The sequence below is a fragment of the Equus przewalskii genome, chromosome 18 (genome assembly GCF_037783145.1).
Source record: "Equus przewalskii isolate Varuska chromosome 18, EquPr2, whole genome shotgun sequence".
NCBI classification, from domain to species: domain Eukaryota; kingdom Metazoa; phylum Chordata; class Mammalia; order Perissodactyla; family Equidae; genus Equus; species Equus przewalskii.
Genome location: NC_091848.1, coordinates 34,739,610 through 34,754,894, shown reverse-complemented (window position 1 = coordinate 34,754,894; position 15,285 = coordinate 34,739,610). Strand labels below are relative to the sequence as shown.

The window sequence follows — 15,285 nt, the reverse complement described above, 5'->3', positions numbered from 1 at the left end:
CCAAAGCCATGTTCTGAAGTACAGTCATGCGTCGCATGGTCATTTTAGTCAGTGATGGACCATATATATGACAGTGGTCCTGTAAGATTAGTACCATGTGACCTAGGTGTATAGGAGGCTATACCATCTGGGTTTGTGTAAGTAGACTGTGATGTTTACACAACGATAAAATCCCCTAACAATGTGTTTCTCAGAACAAATCCTCATCGTTTAGCAATGCGTGACTGTACTCAGATAGTGTGCAACCCTAAATCACTGTTGCTTCTTTACAAGACTTGGTTTCAAATAACCAAGCTGTTTCCAAAATAGAAATTATCCTCAAAAATAAATATCTGCCAGTATTGAAGATATTTAAAAGACTGGTAAAAAGTTGTAAAAACTCTTCCATAAGAAAATTTCCCAAATTTTGAAGCTTCTCAGGGTGATTACTTTAGAATGATTCTCAGATATTTGATTTATAAATTCTGATACGTTTATTTTTAAAATTACTTCATTTTATAAGTCACTGAACTTAAACTAAAACATCTTACTCTCCTCTCTTTCAAAAGTAGCCTATATGTGAATGGCTAGGAGGTACAGTAGAAGGAACTTGAATTTTTGTTTGTTTTTAACTCAGATGGATTTGGACTCAAAATATAGCTTTATTATTTAGTATCTATGTGGCCTTAGTCAGGTTACTTAGGTCTTTGCTACCTTAAGAGTAACATTGGATAGTGATGGTGTGTCCTCATTAGAGTTGTAAAGATTAAATCAGAAAGTATTGTATGGAAAGCTCCTTAACGTAGTGCTTGTCACATAGTACATACCCGGGAAATTTTCACTATTATTATTATCAATAATAGGTGATCAAGCTGGGCAATATTTCACTCAGAGAGGAGATGTCACTATAAAGTAATACAGCTGATTTTGGGAGGGAAGTCACTTCTGAAAGGAATTTTTGGTAGAGTTCCAGACACATTTTAAGCAATGTCAGGGTAATTAGGCCAAGTATGTAGTTTCTCTTTTTAAACTAATTGGGATGTATTCTCAAGGGCAAAAGCAGCTGTCCAATTATAAATTATGAAGATAAAAAGCAGGACATAAACCAAGGATGAAGAGTGACAGAACCCACAAGAATAGCTTCAGAAACTAGAAATCTGAGTTATTTGAGACCTTCAGAAAATACTAGTTATCATTTTTTAAAAAAGACTTTTTAGCTATGTTTAGAGCAGGTATAGTCTTGCTGCTAGGGTGGATGAGGAAACATGAACAGATTATAGGAAGTAGAATGTGTTAGCTCCTCTTATTTCTGTCTTCTTGGTCAAGAAGAATGACTTCCACTCTGGAAAGGGCCAAGTAGATATTGCTGGTAGGAAACTGAAGTGCAGAATACATAGGGGAATTATACAAAAGGGCCTTACTACTCTAAATGAGGTTAGGGTCTCCCCTCTCTGGTGAACTGTATCTCACTGCAGTAGGAGAACTTGCTTTAACAGTTGCTGAACTTCTGTTTGTAATCTTTGGATAATCTAGGAGTTAGTTGATGTAGATTCTGGGCAAAATTCTAGACCAGGTTATTAAAGGGATAGTTTGTGAATACAGAAGAGGAAGTTGTGGTCTCTGGGAACTAGCATGTATTTGTTACAAGTTTATTTCCTTTATAGAGTTATTAGATAGGTGGATCAGAATAATGCTATAGCTATAGTATGTATGATTTTCTGCAAGACTTTTTTTTTTTTTGAGAAAGATTAGCCCTGAGCTAACATCTGCTGCCAGTCCTCCTCTTTTGGCTAAGGAAGACTGGCTGTGAGCTAACATCCGTGCCCATCTTCCTCTACTTTATATGTGGGACGCCTGCCACAGCATGGCTTGCCAAGAGGTACCATGTCCGCACTCAGGATTCGAACCAGCGAACCCTGGGCTGCCAAAGTGGAACGTGCATACTTAACCGCTGCGCCACCGGGCTGGCCCCCTGCAAGAGTTTTGACAAAGTTGTACATGTTAATTTATGAACAAGATGAAGAATATGAAGTAGAAGATAATAAAGGTGAATGACTTGATTAAGATTAGCTGATACATTCAACATGTTCTGGTTAATGGATCGAAAGTCATCTGGGAGGGAGGTCCTGAAGAGTTTCTGTCTTTTTAAATATATATCTTTTTTCTGATTATAAAATATTACATGTTCATAAATACATATATAGTGTCCAGAAGAAAAGAGATTATAGATATATTCCACTTTTATAGAGATAGAATGAAATAGTGGCTAAGAATGTGAGCTTTAGAGTAAAACTACTGGGGTTTGAATCTTGGCTCTTGGATGAGTTACTTAGTCTCTCAGAGCTTTGGTTTTCTTTCTTGTTTTTTTTGAAAGGGAAAATATTTTTGTTTATTCACATGTTAATACAGAATTTTTGGATTTGATTTGCATATTCTATGATTAACTTTTACATCACTAAAAATTATATTTTTGGACAAAAAATGAAATAAACAATGCCACTAGTACTATTCAGAATTCTTTCAATGCAAATTATTAGGAAAATAAAATGCTATTTGTAAAATTACCTCAGACTACTTGAAAGAATGCAAGCAAAACAAAGATCTAGACAGCTGATTTGATGTTTAATTCTTGAAATTGCTGTGTTCTTGGAGCAATGAGTTCATATAAATTTATTGATTATCTGAGAACCAAAAACTAATATCATACAATCATATAAAGCCTGAAAGCGTTTCCCCATACTTTTTGAGTTAGAGGTGACAGTTTTTCTATGAAGAAAGTAACATGGGTGTTTTAACCCCAGTGCTCTGTTTTCTTACAGGTAAAATAGAAATTATAGCTGTACTATTTCATGGTGTTGTTTTTTTCTTCCTTTTTCTCCCCAAAGCCCCCTGGTACATAGTTGTATGTTTTTTAGTTGTGAGTCCTTCTAGTTGTGGCATGTGGGATGCCCCCTCAGCATGGCTTGATGAGTGGTGCCATGTCCATGCCCAGGATCTGAACCCGTGAAAACCTGGGCCACCAAAGCAGAGTGTGCAAACTTAACCACTCAGCCACGGGGCCGGCCCCATAGTGGTATTTTTTTAAAAATAAACTTGATTGAATTTTGTCAGTTATATATATCCATGTAACCACTACCCCAATCAAAATAGAGAACATTTCCCTCATCTCCAGAAATATGCATGTGCTCCCTGCAGTTCTTCTCCCTCACCCATACCCACACCAGCCGACCACTGATCTACCTTCTGTCACTATATGGATTTTTCTAGAATTTTACAGAAATGAAATCATAGGGTATATACTTTTTGATATCTGGCTTCTTTCACTCAGCCTTATGTCAGATTTATCCATGTGCTGCATGGCAGTAATTTGTTCCTTTTTGTTGCCAAGTACTGGAATTTGTTTATCCATTCACATATCTATGGCATTGGGCTTGTTCCTAGGTTTGGGCTATGATAAATAAAGCTGTAGTGAACGTCTGTATACAAGTCTTTGTGTGGACATGTTTCTATTTTTCTTGGGTAAATATGGATGAGCGGAATTGCTGAGTACGTGGTAGATACGTGTTGAACTTTTTAAGCAACTGCCAAACTGTTTGTCCTGTTTTACACTCCCACAGCAATGTGTGAGAGTTCTATTTCTGCCACATCCTTGCCAACACTCATATGGTCAGTCTTTTTATTTTAGATATTCTGGTAGGTGTGTCATGGTATCTCATGGTTTTAATTCATATTTCCCTAATAACTCGTGATGTTGAGCATCTTTTCATATGCTTATTGGCCATTGGAGTATCTTCCTTTTTAAAGTGTCTGCTTAAATCTTTAGTCTTTTTTTGTTTTTTTGAAGGAAGATTAACCCTGAGCTAACATCCACTGCCAATCCTCTTTTTGCTGAGGAAGATTGGCCCTGAGCTAACATTTGTGCTCATCTTCCTCTACTTTGTGGGACACCTGCCACAGCATGGTTTGATAAGCGGTGCACAGGTCTGTGCCCTGGATCTGAACTGACGAACCTCGGGCTGCTGAAGTGGAGTGTGTGAACTTAACCACTACGACACCAGGCTGGCCCTTTTTTTGTTCATTTTTAAACTGGGTGGTTTGTCATCTTATTATTGAGTTGTAAGAATTCTAATTTTGATGGAGTCCAGTTTATCAAGTTTTTTCTTTTATGGTTCATGGTTTTTGTATTCTGTGTAAGAAACCTATGCCTATTCCAAGACCATGGAAATTTTCTTTTAGAAGTGTTATATGGGGTGTGAGCCCTTTTGAACTAATTTTTGTGTATACCGTTAGGTAAGAATTGAGGTTAATTTTTTTCCCTGTGGATATCCAATTGATGCAGCATCATTTGGTGAAAGGACTGTTCTTTCCTCATCAAATTATCTTGACACATTTGTTTAAAATTAATTACCTTATATGTGAGGATCTGTTTGTGAACTCTATTCAGACTATAGCCCTTAGGCCAAATCCTGTGTGTGGCCTATTTTGTACTACTCTTGAGCTAAAAATGATTTTTACATTTTTAAAAAAAGGCAAAGAAAAATATGCAACAGAGACCTTATGTGGCTCATAAAGTCGAAAATATTTATTATTAGGATCTTTACAGAAAAAGTTTGCCAACCCGTGATCTGTACACTCATCCATATTCCAGTAAAGTACTATCTTGATAACTGTAGCTTGATATTACATCTTCAAATCAGGAAGTCTGAGTCCTTCAACTGTTTTTTAAAAGTTGGTTTGGTTATTTTAGATCCTTTGCAGTTTCATGTAATTTTTGGAATCAACTTGTAGATTTCTTCAAAGAAGCTTCGTGAAATTTTTATTGGGATTCTGTTGAAATTCTAGATCAATTTGTAGAGAACGGACACGTTAACATTAATGAGGGTTCCAATGCGTGAATATGGCACCTTCGTTTATTTAGGTTTTATCAGTTTATCTTAACAATATTGTAACTTTCAGAGTATGTCTTGCACATGTTTTGTTAAATTTACCCCCATGTATTTCATGTTTTTTTGATGTAAAGAGTACTGTTTTAAGATTTTCGTTTCTACCTATTTGTTGCTAGTAATAAAAATGGAATTGGTTTTTGTGTATTGACATTGTACCCTGATTCCTTGCTGAAATCACTTATCAATTCCTGTAGTTTTTGTAGGTTCCTTAGGGTATTCTACATAGATTATCATGGGTTTGCAAATAAAGATAATCTGTATGCTTTTAATATCCTTTTCCTGCCTTATTGAACAGGCTGGAATCTCTAAGACAATGTTGAGTGAAAGTGGTGAGAGCAGATATCCCTGCCTTGTTTCTAATCTTAAAGGGAAGGTATCCAGTCTTTCGCCATTAAGTATGATATTTGTGTTAGGTTTTTGTTGTTTTGTGAGGAAGATTGGCCCTGAACTAACATCTGCTGCCAAACCTCCTCTTTTTGCTTTAGGAAGATTGTCACTGAGCTAACATCTGTGCCAGTCTTCCTCCACTTTGTGTGCAGGATGCCACCACAGCATGGCTTGATGAGTGGTGTACAGGTTTGTGCCTGGGATGTGAACCCCAGACTGCCAAAGTGGAACGTGTGAACTTAACCACTACGCCACTGGGCCTGCTCTATGTGAGGTTTCTTCGTAGATGGCTTTTATCAGTTGAGGAGTTCTGTTATGTTCCTAGCTTCCTAGTTTTTTTTTGTGATTGGGTGTTACTTTTGTCAAATGCTTTTTCTGCATCTATTATGAGAGGATCGTATGATGTTTCTACTTTTTCTGTTAATATGGTGAATTATATATATTGATAATTCCAATAATAAACCTACCCCTTGGTCATGATGTATTATCTTTTTGAAATATTGTTGGATTTGATTTGCTAATATCTTGTCAAGGATTTTTACGTCTATGTTTGTGAGGGGTACTGGTCTGTACTTCTCTTTTGTTGTGATACCTTATTCTGGTTTTGGTGTTAGGGCAATGCTGGCCTTGTGAAATAAGTTGGGGAATATTTCCTTCTTTATTTTCTGATTGTGTAGCATTGGTATTATTTCTCCTTTAAATGTTTAACAGAATTCAACAATAAAGCCATGTAGGCCTGAGGTGTTCTGTGTGGGAAGGCTTTAAATTTTTTTTATTATAAATACAAGATATAGAGCTATTCAGATATTATCTTTCTTCTGTTAGTTTTGGTAATTTTTTGTTTCCAAGAATTTGTCAATTTCATTTAAGTTGTTAATTTATTGGAGTAAAGTTATTTAAATATTTCTTATTGTCCTCTTTATATGTAGAAGTTGTGTAGTAATGTTCCCTCTTTCACTCCCAATACTGGTCATCTTCTTTTTCTCTTTCTTTCATGATCAATCTGGAGATTTATCAATGTTATTGATCTTTTCAAAGAAAATATTTCATTGACTTTTCTCTATCATTTGTCTACTTATTTCATTGATATTTGCTCTTTATTTCCTTCCTTTTTACTTTGAATTTAATTTCCTCTTCCTTTTTAGTTTTTTAAGGTGGAGCTTAGGTCATTGATTTGAGACTTTTTCCTAATGTAAGTGTCTTTGCTTTAAAACTATAGGTTTCCTTCTAAGCAGGGCTTTAGTGGTATCCTACAAATTTTGACATATTTGTTTTCATTTTCATTTAGTTCAGTATATTTTCTAATTTACTTTTTGATTTCTTTGACACATCAGTTATTTAGACGTATGTTGTTTGTTTTTAAAGTTTTGGGGGACTTTGCAGAAGTCTATGTTTTTTTTTTTTTAAGATTTTATTTTTTCCTTTTTCTCCCCAAAGCCCCCCGGTACATAGTTGTGTATTCTTTGTTGTGGGTTCTTCTAGTTGTGGCATGTGGGACGCTGCCTCAGCGTGGTCTGACGAGCAGTGCCATGTCCGCGCCCAGGATTCGAACCAACGAAACACTGGGCCGCCTGCAGCGCAGCACGCGAACTTAACCACTCGGCCACGGGGCCAGCCCCTGGAAGTCTATGTTTTATTGATTTTTTTTCTTACTTTAATAGCCACTTTATTCCATCCTGAGCACCTCAATATAAAACTACACACTGGTGAACTATTTGCCTTAACTACTTCTGAATTCCATAAATGTAGAAGTTTTGCCAGCAGTTCAGCACTTAAATAGATTAAATCATCTCTGACACATGGCAGATTTCGTATAATGAAAATACCTAAAACAAGTAGTGCAGTATGCTCAACCAATCAAAATAAAATGAACTTGGGAAAACAAGGCTGCAAGATAGTTACTAACATATCGCAATATTTAATATTACGAATTACAGGTAAGTTGTTCTTTATGGTTCTATCCGTGTAGGAACAACCTGAAGCCCCTTCCTTTCACAAGGGGGGCGGGGGGCAGGGGGGAGAGAGAGAAAGAGAGAGAGAGAGAGAGAGAGAGAAGGAAGTAATTAGCTGTTTTAGTAACTGTATATTTGCATACTTTTAAGCAACTCTTAAATGATACAGAAAAGTAGTAAACATATGGAAACTGCAATGCAGTACCCTACTTACAGTACAGCTGAGGATTGAATTTAAAATAAGTTTGAATGTACATAATTGTTAGTGCGTTAGCTGTATTATGTCCAAGGAGAACAAAAGCCTCTTCTCTGTCCCTAAACAGCAAAACCTGTGTAATGGCCAGCAGTGATTAAACAGAACCACGGACACCTGGTTTGTTTCGTTATTTTGTTGAAGAGCTCACATGTTTGAAGGGAGCACTGTTCATTAAGATGTGTTTATCAGGGGCTGGCCCCGTGGCCGAGTGGCTAAGTTCTCGAACTCTGCTTCGGCTGCCCAGGGTTTCGCTGGTTCGGATCCTGGGTGTGGACATGGTGCCGCTCGTCAGACCGTGCTGAGGCAGCATCCCACATGCTGTAACTGGAAGCACCCACAACTAAAATTACGCACCTGTGTACTGGGGGGGCTTTGGGGAGAAGAAGGAAAAATAAAATCTTAAAAACGATGCATTTATCAGTTTTCGTATTCCTAAAACAAGAGAAGGTTACATTTGATTTTTTTTAACCCCATTAAAAAATAACAGGACTGACTATAGTCTAGATGCCACTGATGTTACTTTTTTACCCCCTGAAGATATGGGACTGTTTCCTTGTGGCTAATTTGTTAAAATGTGGAATGTACGCTTTAAATATAGATACTAGGAGAAATTACTGTTTGCTTGAATGCTGTAACAAAGGATAACTATCTTTAGAATATTTTCCTAAAAAAAGGATGTTTTTGAAAAGCCTAAATTAATAAGTTACAAATCTTTTTCATAGACTTTTTCACGGAACTGTCTAGTTAACTGTGGGTCCAGATAGTCGTTTGTCTATCTCTCTATTGATGAGAAGTGATTCCCCCAACCTTCCAAGAAAACAGGTGGACACACAGCTCTCATTTTCTCCTTCTGCTGAAACGTTAGAGAGACACATGAATGTTAAAAAATTAAGTTCAAAACACTTAATTCTGTATTAGAAACTTGACTCTATCATAAGTCTCTTCTTTTTGAAAATCATACTGGGCTGATTAAATGCTCCATTTCCACTGTTATTTACATGTAGGAAGCAGAAGAATATTCCATCTAGTTCAAACTGGAGGTTTAGTTACCACAGCACTGACCCCTGGTTGGCTGTGTGGGCTCGGTAAGGTCTATTGCTCTTCTTCTGGCACGGTTTGTTCCTGGATTTCGTGGTTCATTCTTTGGCAGCTTTTTAGCTATTATTGTGAATATTTCATTTATGTTTATTGATGTTTTTAGTTGATGTCTCTGTGAATACTAAACTTATTATCTGCATAGGACTGTGCTTCCTGGAAATCTACAGCTCTTTTATTCTAGGTCAGCCTTGTTTCCCGGTAAAGCTGTGATAGTATTAGGACTTGCTTGCCTCCGAAGTTCTTTAACCCAGTTTTTTGTTCTTGCAAAGGACTCCTCATTTGAGATATCATATACAACTATGGCTGCCTGTGCTCCTCTTAGTACATTGGTACTGGCTATGTTATCATTCTTGACCAGCTATATTCCATATTTGAAACTTTACTGTTGTGTCATCAAGACACACAGTTTCAGTTAGAAAAGCAGCCCAAATGAATGGTACTCTCTCAAAATTCGTGTTGCCAATCTTTCTCTTTTTTTTCTTAAGAAAGATTAGCCCTGAGCTATCATCTGTGCCAGTCTTCCTCTCTTTTGAATGTGGGTTGCCACCACAGCATGGTTGACAAGTGATGTAGGTCCGCGCCTGGGATCTGAACCTACAAATCCCGGCTGCCGAATCAGAGTGCCCTGAACTTAACCACTACTCCATGAGGTGGTCCCCCCATTTTGCTACCTTCTGTCTATTTGTCCCATCTAGTCTTTTCTCTCTTCTTATTTTGGATAATTGAACGTTTTTTAAGCATTCCATTTTATCTTCATTTTTGGCTTATTAACTATACCTCTCTCTTTTTATTAATTGGTTACTCTGGGGTTTACAATGAGCAGTTTTAACTTATCACATCTATCTTCAAATAACATTATTCCACACCATGAATAATGTATGAATCTTACATGAGAATAGTTCATTTCTTTTTCCTTTCCTTTCTGCTATTGTTGCCATACATTTATTAACTTTACATTTTACATATGTTATAAACTCCACCATATATTGTTATTTTTGCTTTGAATAGTCAGTCATATTTTTTTATATTATTGCATATTTTAATTGTGGTAAAATACCCATAACTTAAAATTTACCATCTTAACCATTTTTTTTTTAATTTTATTTTTCCTTTTTCTCCCCAAAGGCCCCCGGTACATAGTTGTGTATTTTTAGTTGTGTGTCCTTCTAGTTGTGGCATGTGGGATGCCGCCTCAGCATGGCTTGATGAGTGGTGCCATGTCCACACCGAGGATTCGAAACCCTGGGCTGCTGAAGTGGAGCACACGAACTTAACCACTCGGCCATGGGGCCGGCCCCGATCTTAACCATTTTTAATTATGCACTTAAGTGGCATTAAGGACATTCACATTGTGTTATCATTACCACCATCCAGCCACAGACCTCTTTTTACCTTGCAACACTGAAACTCTGTACCTCTTAAAGAGCCCCCCGTTCTCTCCTTCCTCCAGCCCCTGGCAACCACCATTCTACTTTCTCTCTCTATGAATTTGACTACTCTAGATTCCTCATATAAGTGGAATTATAGAGTATTTGTGACTGACTTATTTCACTTAGCATAATGTTCTCAGGGTTCATCCATGTTAATTTTTCGTGCAGTAGTCAATACTGTTTTCCATAGTGGCTGCACCATTTTACATTCCCACCAACAGTGTACAAGAGTTCCAATTTCTCTATCAATCATATTTTAAAGCAATTAAAAATGAGAAAAAAGTTATTTTCACCCACATATTAACCATTTGCTCTTCTGTCTTTCTTGTAGATTCATGTTTCCATCTGATATTTTCCTTCTGCCTAAAGCACTTCCTTTACCATTTCTTGGAGTGACAAATTCTCTTAGTTTGTGTTTGTCTTAGAATTTATTTTACCTTATTTTTGAAGGATTTCCCTTATGGATACATAATTGTAGATGGACAGTTTTTAAAAAAATTTTTTATTGAGGTTATGATAGTTTACAACCTTGTGAAATTTCACTTGTACATTGTCAGTCATATTATAGTTGCACCACTTCACCCTTTGTGCCCACCCTCCCACCCCCCTTTCCCCTGGTAACCACTAGTCTGTTCTCTTTGGATTAACAGTTTTTTGTTTTTTTTTTTAAATACTTTTCATGCTTATTCCATAGTCCTCTGGCTTGTTCTTATCTTTGTTACTCTCTGCATAGTGTTCCTTTTTCCTCTGATTGCTTTTAAGATTTTTTTTTTCAGTGACTGGGTGATAATATGTCTTAGTGTGGTTTTCTTTGAGTTTATCATGCTTGGGTTTTGTTGAGCTTCTTGGATTGATGGGCTTATAGTTTTCGTGAAATTCAGAAAATTTCAGCCATTATGTCTTCAAACATTTTTCTCTGTTATGTTCTTTCCTCTTTTGCTGGGACTCTAACTATATATGTATATAAATATTAGACTACTTGATATTGTTTAAAGATCAGTGAAACTGCCTTCCACCCCCCCCACCCCATCTTTTTACCTCTTATGCTTCAGTTTGGATAGTTTCTCTTGCATTGTCTCCAAGTCACTGATCTTTTCTTCTGCAGTGTCTAATTGTTTTTAATCATATCTGGATAGTTTTTTATATCAGAAATCTTTTTTTCATCTCTTGAAGTTGTATTCAGTTATATATATATATATTCTCTTTCCCTCATAATGTTCATGTTTTTCTTTAAATCCTTGAACATGTAGGGTATTTATAATGACTTTTAGTGTCTTTTGCTAATTTTATCACTTCTGTCACTTTTATCACTATCATTTCTGTCAGGTCTGTTTCTATTGAATGATTTTTTTCTTGGTTATTGTTCACATTTCTCTGCTTCTTTACATGTTTAGTAACTTTTGATTGGATACTGAACATTGTGAATTTTATAGAGATGTACATTTTTGAGTGTGCAGATTTTATCTTCTTTTAAAGGGTGTTGGACTTATTTTTTCTGTTAGCAGTTAGATTACTTATCAACTTGATCCTGTTAACTTTTTTTTGTGTAAGTCTAAAGTTAAAGTGGCTTTTATTGCAAGGTTAATTTAGCTACTAAGGCTTTACCCTATTGGGATCTCTACCGAAAGCTTTGGTCTCTGTGCTTTGGTTGGTTGGAATGTAAGTGTCTCCCAACCTTGTGTGAAATTTTAGAATTTCTCATCTTACAGTTTCTTGGTTATCCTTTGCCCAGTCCTTTGGAGTTATACCTTTCTTGCACTTATCTTAGTATTCAACAAAACTCCAGGGGACTCCAATTCAGAATTCTAGAATTCTTTCTACTTAGTTCCCTCTTCTCTGGAACTTAGCACTGTGACTTCCAGCCACTTCAGCCTCCCTTAACTTCCGTCTGTATTTTCTCACTTAAGCAAAACCACCGTGCTGTGCTTTGGCTCTTCTTTCCTGCACTTGTGTCCAAAATGTGCCTCCAGACAGAATGCTGGGGCAATTAATATTTAGGTTTATAGTCTATTTCAGATTAATTTTTGTATATGGTATGAGGTAGAGGTCAAGGTTAATTTTTTTCTGTATAGATATCAAGTTGTTTCAGTACCTTCTTTTTTTTTTTTTTTTTTGAGGAAGATTAGCCCTGAGCTAACTGCTTCCAATCCTCCTCTTTTTGCTGAGGAAGACTGGCCCTGAGCTAACATCCATGCCCATCTTCCTCTACTTTTTATGTGGGACACCTGCTACAGCATGGTGTAGGTCCGCACCCGGGATCCCAACTGGTAAACCCCGGGCCACCGAAGTTGAATGTGTGAACTTAACCACTGTGCCACCCGGCCAGCCCCTCAGTACCATTGGTTAAAAGGCTCTTCTTTCCCCATCAAATTATATTGGCACCTTTATTAAAAATTTGTGTGTATCTATTTTTGGACTCTATCCCTTTCCATTGACCATTGTCTGTTTCACACTAGTACTATACTGTGGCTTATGACATGAATTTATGCACGATCTAATGGGTGGTTCTGACATGATACAAATATTTCATTTGACTTTATAATCTTTTAAAAAACGAATTTGAAATATGGTATTTCTACTAATTTGAATGTAATGTTATGCTATCTCATTTAACAATTGAATGAAGAAATTTACTTTAAACATACTTGTCTTACAGAGACCTTTTAATAAAAGTGAAATTTGGAGAAAGCATTGAGGACTTTCAGACCTGCCGACTCTTAATTAAACAGTACATCCCGACAGGACTTTTTGTGGATCCATATGAGTTGGCTTCCTTACGAGAGAGAAACGTAACAGAGGTACAATTATTAGACGATTTTTCTTTTTGAGAGAAATTATTTTAGGGATGGTATAATTTGGATTAAGGCAAAAGTCGACAAGACAACATTTTAATATTTTTTATTCATTTTGTTAAAGTGTATAAAGTAACATCTTTGAGATAGGATGGGAGTATTCTTTAAAAAGTGAGTGATACTTATCCTACTTGTCAGTAATAAGCCAACTAAACTGACCTAGTTAAATGCCTTTTTGGCAGGATGGTTCTTAGTTTAGTGACTAAGAAAATTTTATATGTCTGAGAAGATTAATGATTAATAAATACTGCTTCAACAGCAGTTTTGTTAAATTAGAGAGACATACCCCAATATCTATATAATTTGGCATGAGAGGAAAGGAAAGTAATATTTATTGGATATCTACATGCCAGATATCTTCATTTTTTTCTAAAAGAACCAAGGTAAAGTTAAGCATTAAAGAAAGATTATGTCCCACACCCCTTACATAGATTAATCTTTATAACAACCCTGGAAGTATTATATCCATTTTATAGATAAGGAAACTGAGCCCCAGAGAGGCCAAGTAACTTATCTGGGATAACACAGGTAAATGGAAGAGCCAAGAAATGAATCTAGGGTTGTCTAATTGGAAAGTTGTTGTTCTTTCCAGAGATTAATCTCATTCCTTAGTTAAGGGTTTTCCTAATTTATCACCTGGCGGCACTTTTTGTGCAGATTATTGTCTTCCTTGTGCAGATTGTCTTAATTCATTTGGTCTATCTAAATTGGATCCAGATAGCTGTTTTTAACAACTCAGGTGATTCCTGTTAAGAAATTTTGGGAAACACTATCTTAGTTCATAAGATTATAATCTATATTGAATTAAAAAAAGGTAAAATAGATACACTTGGAGTCATTTATCATGGCAGTTTATTTCTAATTGTGGTTAGGCAAATTTCTTCACCAGTTTTATTTATTTAAATTTCTTTTTGAATAGATAATTACATTCTCATGGTTCAAAATTCAGGAGATATGAAAAGGTATACAATAATAAACTTCTACCTATCTCAACTCTCAGTCACCAAATTTCTTCCTGTGTTCTGGTTTTTGTGTATGTATGGCAGTTTAGATACACATGTTCACATATATGGCAGTTTAGATACGTATACACATATGCAAAGACCTCATAGCATTTTTTCTCATTTCTTTCTTTTTGTCACTGAGTCATGAATTCTGATTAAGGCTTTTAAAATTTTAAATAATAGGTTTCAAATTTAAATGGAGTTCTTGGCTTGTAGTGACAAGGATTTGAATCACATTTAAATCTGCTTAATAAGATTACCTGTCATGTTTTAAAAAAGCGGAATTTTTTGCATAAGAGTACCCGAAAAGAGCTCACATGCCCACACCTTTGGTTGGGATGAGATTAGGGTGTGTGCAGGTTGACTGTAACAAGAAAAAGGGGTGAGTAATCAGTACCACTATAGATTGACAAATTTCTCTTTATCTTAATTTTGTGCTTCCTAATCTTCTGATCCCTAAGTATAAGTCTTTTAAGTGAATTTACCTTTTCATTTTGGAAATTTCTAGAAAAAAGATGTCTCATTTGTGACATATAGATAACTGAAAGTTGGTATCCTGATGTATTAGATGCTGTTTCCTTCTGCCTAGCTGAGTTGAAACTGTGGTCCAGTTCTTTGTGCAGAGAAACTTTGTCATGAGAAGTAGTATTACATGATGAGTTTAACTGGATAGAAGGGAATTTATATGTAGGGAATGATTGAAGCTTATATGGGTGTACCTCATTTTATTGCACTCTGCCTTGTTCTGCCCCCCAGATATTGCGTTTTTTATAAAACCCTCCACCAGCAAAAAGATTATGACTCACTGAAGGCTCAGATGATGGTTAGCATTTTTTGGCAATAAAGTATTTTTTAATTAAGGTATGTATGTTTTTTTAGACAATGCTGTTGCACACTTAATAGACTACAGGATAGTGTAAACATAACTGTTATATGTACTGGGATGCCAAAAAATTTGTGTGACTTGCTTTATTGCAATATTTGCTCTATTGCAGTGGTCTGGAACCGAACCTGCAATATCTCCAAGATGTGCCTGTATATTTAGATTGAAATGTTGACTTTTTTCCATGAGATAAAATTTTTGGTTGCAGCAAGTAGAACAGTAGGTCCAAATCAAATGGGTGATGTGGCAACAAAATATTTTGTAAGGAGTTTGTGATGATTTTTGAGTAATTTGAAAATAAAGACAAGCCTTAAATAGGTTCACCATGGATAAGGTTCATCAAATGCACCTCACCTCATTTTTAGGTTGGGCTATTAGATATATTTAATCAAAATCTCTCACACTCTTTCAAAACAGCATAATATTAGATTGAAACATATGAAATTGCTGTTTTGTAGGTCAGAATGGAAATGCTGTGTTTCTGAATTCGTAAGTTTT

The 15,285-nt window shown here is 36.0% G+C and overlaps 1 protein-coding gene and 1 pseudogene across 1 annotated transcript in view; one reads left to right on the top strand and one right to left on the bottom strand.

Annotated features, from left to right (window-relative positions):
• Window positions 1–15,285, top strand: part of PIGX (phosphatidylinositol glycan anchor biosynthesis class X) — a 32,329-nt gene that overhangs the window by 3,334 nt on the left and 13,710 nt on the right. Inside the window, exon 4 of the mRNA XM_070582156.1 lies at window positions 12,705–12,846. Within this exon, the coding sequence (XP_070438257.1) occupies window positions 12,705–12,846 (142 nt within the window). The remainder of the gene's footprint in view (window positions 1–12,704; window positions 12,847–15,285) is intronic.
• Window positions 8,433–10,085, bottom strand: LOC103559949 (ras-related protein Rab-5A pseudogene; annotated as a pseudogene).